This window comes from Equus asinus, chromosome 21 (assembly GCF_041296235.1).
Source record: "Equus asinus isolate D_3611 breed Donkey chromosome 21, EquAss-T2T_v2, whole genome shotgun sequence".
Lineage (NCBI taxonomy): Eukaryota > Metazoa > Chordata > Mammalia > Perissodactyla > Equidae > Equus > Equus asinus.
Genome location: NC_091810.1, coordinates 47,481,750 through 47,486,447, shown reverse-complemented (window position 1 = coordinate 47,486,447; position 4,698 = coordinate 47,481,750). Strand labels below are relative to the sequence as shown.

Here is a 4,698-nt window from a genome sequence, read left to right as displayed (position 1 = left end):
GCAATTAAGATTAATTCTTTTGCTGAGTATAACTGGAAAAGCTGATCAAAATATTTTTAAAATTTCTAATTGAATGAACTGAAAAGTAATATAGTAACATATAGTAAAAAATTTCTGGGCTGTGATCTAAACTAATCCAGAGATGCAAGCCTGGCATTTGGGGATGGCTAACACCTTCATCTTCAAACAGATGCTTCCTGTCCCATGTATTGCACTTACCACTTCCCCCATCTTCCAACTTGCTCCTGTCTTCCCCCGCCCTCATCGCATTAACTTCACACTGATGCCTCCCAGCCTTAAATGACCTCTTCTTCTTCTCTACATCTCCCCCATAGCCCCAACTGGTCTCCCCAACACTCACCCTCCACACTCTAAATGTGCTCCTCCGTGACCCCTGGGGCTGTGAATCTGAGGGGGAACCAGGTCCTCACAATAACCCCAAGGCTTTAGCCAGGAGCCCTTCTGCTCGGCATTGACCTTGTGGCTCCAGGGGTGTCTTCAGACGCCAGGAGCAGGCAGCGATGGGGGCCTGCTTGTGCAGAGGCTGACCCTCACCCATCTCCTGACTGTGCCCTTGAGGCTCTCAGGAAAAGAGGAAGACAGGAGAGTGCTTGTGGCCACTTGAGCCTGAGATAGGGACCCTGGCTGGTCCTGGGGGCTTCATGAGTTTTCTGGCCTGCGTGGGTCCTGATCTCCCAGGAGGCTGAAGACTGGGAACCTGACAGATGGACCAGACACAGGGTATGGTCCAGACAGAGCAGATTCAGCCACAGTGAGCTGACCCCACCAATTCCACTATCCTCATCAAAGATGATTATTGTTAAATTTTTATAGTTTATCTCCCTAATCACCTCCTTTTAAAAATAATGCCTGTATGACTCATACCTATAAATATATACCTAGATAGGAACCATAATGTTCTTCAATTAAATTTGTTTTACTTGTACCTTCCATGTCAGTACGTAGAGAACAAACTCATTCTTTGTGGTTTTATTAAGTACTTCTTGATAGATGAGTTAGATGAGTTTTCACAATTCCGTATCTCCCAGTAACCACCACCCAAAACAAGATATAGCACATTTCTTTTTGTTTCTTTGTGCTGTTTGCAGGCAGTACCTCTTATACCCCTACACTAGATATAACTCTGTTCAGAATTATTTTATCTACCGTTTAGTTTTGCCTGTTTTAGAATTTTGCATAAATGAAATCGTTCTCTAATTACTCTTGTATGTCTGTCTTCTTTCATTTAGCCTAATATTTTTGAGATTCATCTATATTATTGAGTGCATCAATATTATTACTGCATATTATTTCATCATATGAACATATCACAATTTCTTTGTCTAGTCACCTGTTGATGAACATTTGAGTTGTTTCCAATTTTGACCTATGTGAATAAAGGTGCTATGAGCATTCATGCACATGTTTTGTAGACGTGTTTTCATTTTTTTGTGTGTAAATGCCTAGGAGTAGAACTGCTGAGTTATAGTGTGGATATATGCTTAACTTTATTAGAAACTGCTAAACCATTTTCCAAAGTGCTTCTCCTGTTTCATACCTTCCCATGAGCAGTGTATAAGAGATCCACCTGCTGTAGATCTTTGCCACTATCTGGTGTTGGCAGTATTTTTTATTTTAGCAATTCTCTAGGGAGTCTTGGGGTATCTCATTGTGGTTCTAATTTTCATTTCCCCCATGACTAATGATGTTGGGCATCTTTTTTGTGATTATTAGCCATTCATAAATCTCTGTTTGTGAAACACTTATTCAATAATTTTTTTTAATTCTTTCTAATAATTATTTGGTTCCATTGTTTGATTGAACTGAAATCCATGTAATTGAATTCTCTATTGATGGTTTAAATTGTCTCAAATTTGTTTTTATCAACCATCCTGAAATGACTAAATCTATACACTTTTCTCCCAGTGAGCCAATATTTCCAGTATCCTGCTTTGTTAACCAAATTTGGGGCATTTATGGCAGGAAAGAATGGACAAGAGTTCCACATTTTCACCAAAAAGGGCTCAACTGTTGGGAACCATCCTGATGCCTGAGTCATAAGTGCCCTTATGACATCACAGCTCTCTCCCCTCTTCCTGTCAGAGCAGTGGCTGAAGGAGTATAGACCTGACAGCAATGGAACCATCATGCTCCTAACTATGGGAAATTTAGGGGATTGCAGACCTGAGGGGATTTGAACCATCTATTTCCAAGTCATGGGCATTCAATGCTGTGTAAGAGAGAGCCAGTCTACCTAAAGTGCAGGCAGGGGAAGGTGGATTTCCATATTAACTCAGGAAGAAAGTCCTATATCTAGGGTCTCTGGGCAAGCCAGGAGGTTGAGCATGTGGTGGACCTGGCATAGAGTAGTGCAGAGAACAACCTACCCATACATTTCCCCTCTAAACTCTAATTACAGAAGAATGGACAGTTTTGTGAAATCGTAGTAAAAGACGTTGATGAAACCACATTGCTGAAAGAGAGAGAGAAACAGAAGAGAAAGGAAAAGAAAAAAGAACCTCCACCATCTCCACCCCCTCCACCAAAGGTAGGTCAATGGAGGCCACAGGAGGTCAAAGCTGAGGGTGACCCCAACCTGCAACATCTCTGACGAAAGTCACCCCGGAGTGATGGATTTTCTTCTTTGTGGCTCATACCATGGGATGATCATGAAATTTGTCATCTAAAACAGAATATGTTTGTGAGTGAAAGATAGTGCTATGAATTATTACTCAGGAACAATAATCATAAACCAAGAATGTCCCAGCCCAACCAGAATGAACGGCTGCCCTAGCCAGAGCCGGAATGAATAGGGATTGACTCATCCCTGGCTCTCCTTTTCACCTTTCTTCTTGGTCTGAGAAAGGTGGATGACTGAGACATGAACACTTGGTTGTAGGGAGGAGAAACCTGACAAGTGGGAGTCAGACTATGCAGAATTAGGCGTGGGGGCTGTGTTTGGGGAGTGCATCACCAAGTACAGAGAAACCCAAGTCTAGAATTATGTGGGAGTGTGTGCACAACGTGTGCATTTTCGTGTACTAACTGAAGTTTAAGGTGTGAGAACCAAAGGAAATAAAATAAAATAAATGAGAAAGACTCCAAACTGTGTGGAGCAGAAAAACTTCTAATACTGTGACGACAGAGGGAGACAGCGGGTTGTGGATTGGAGCTGGAGCCAGGCGTGAAAGGCAAGCAAGGGATGTCACTTCTCCAGCCTGCGGGTGGGGTCTGAAAGGAAAGGATATGCATCCCAGGTAGGTGGTCAGGCCCAGTGGAACATGATAACCCTTGGATCCATAGACCATGGTGTTCTTGACCAAGCCTGGCAACCAGGCCCTTGTAACCAGGTGAAAGCTAGGTCAGTTGTGCTCCATGTGGCAGATGAGGCCCCTGAGACTGAGAGAGCAACATGATCCATGTCCATTAAGGAGAGAGTGGGGGTCAGCCTGGTAGCACAGCGGTTAAGTCCACAACCTTCCACTTTGGCGGCCTGGGGTTCACCGACCCGGATCCCGGGTGCGGACATGGCACCGCTTGGCAAGCCATGCTGTGGTAGGCGTCCCACATATAAAATAGAGGAAGATGAGCACGAATGTTAGCTCAGGGCCAGTCTTCCTCAGCAAAAAGAGGAGGATTGGCAGCAGTTAGCTCAGGGCTAATCTTCTTCTTCAAAAAAAAGGGAGAGAGTGGGAGATTCAGGATTCTTACCTGTTCTTCTGACTCCAGCCGGTGCCCTACCCTGTGCTCCTGATGGCTGAAGAAGGGGCCATTGTTGATAATGGATCAGGATGCCTACTTGACACACCCTAGGGCTGAGGTGGGTGGGGAACGTTTCCTGAGCGTCCCTTCTTTTTCCTAGAAACCCCGCCCCCCAGAGATAAAGAAGCCTCCTGACAATGAGCCAATAGCCATAAAGATCCAGGCCTGGTGGCGGGGCACCCTGGTGCGCCGGACCCTGCTGCACGCGGTGCTCAGAGCTTCGATCATTCAGCGGTGGTGGAGGCAGACGATAGCGAAAGTGCTGGAAAAGAGGCGGCGGGCGGCCCTACTGTGCCATGCGCTGCAAGCACAGGCAGCAGTCAAGTTGCAGTCCTGGGTCCGCATGTGGCGCATCCACCATCGTTACTGCCGTTTGCTTCACGCTGCCCGCATCATCCAGATTTACTGGCGTTGCCATAGTTGCCATACTCGTGGCTTTTTCCATGGTAGCTACGAACTCACTGCAAGCCAGCTGGAACTCGAGCTTGAGATCTTTCTAGGGTCACAGATTTGTCGCATTACAGACTGCATCCCCTTCCCAATAAAGAACTGATCAGGTCTGCTCCAGCCCTGTGTCAGCATGATCTCAGACAAGTTCCGTGAGGTCCTTGTCTCAGCGAAGGGTCAGGGAAAATGACAGATACTGAGCATCTCACAGGTCAGGTCTGAGGAAGCAGCAGGGGTAGTCTGGGGTCCGGTGTGGAGAAGCATTCTGAGATCCCCGGGCTGAATGAGCAGGGCCTGTGATTGATTAGCCATGTCTGCCCTGGGTAAGAGAGTTGGGGATGCCAACTCTCTCAACTCTTGGGGTTGCAAGGCCGCCAAGTCAGCCAACTTCAGGGAGAAGCCTTCAAGCATGGTCAATGTAAATGGTGCCCCCTGTAGTTGGGCAACATGGAGGCCTGTGTCATAGATGCTCTTAATGCTTCAGTGACT

The 4,698-nt window shown here is 46.1% G+C and overlaps 1 protein-coding gene across 1 annotated transcript; it reads left to right on the top strand.

The window, feature by feature from the left end:
- Positions 1–3,306: 3,306 nt before the first annotated feature.
- On the top strand, positions 3,307–4,315 carry LOC123279523 (IQ domain-containing protein F5-like). Its single transcript, XM_070493586.1, has 2 exons — positions 3,307–3,342; positions 3,863–4,315. The coding sequence occupies exons 1-2, from the start codon at positions 3,307–3,309 to the stop codon at positions 4,313–4,315; spliced, it is 489 nt and encodes a 162-aa protein (XP_070349687.1).
- The last annotated feature ends 383 nt before the right edge of the window (positions 4,316–4,698 follow it).

Coding starts and splice junctions, on each gene's coding strand:
- LOC123279523 (XM_070493586.1), top strand. CDS start 3,307: ATGGTGTTCTTGACCAAGCCTGGCAACCAGGCCCTT. Junction 3,343..3,862: donor AGCCTGGCAACCAGGCCCTT/GTAACCAGGTGA, acceptor TCTTTTTCCTAG/AAACCCCGCCCCCCAGAGAT.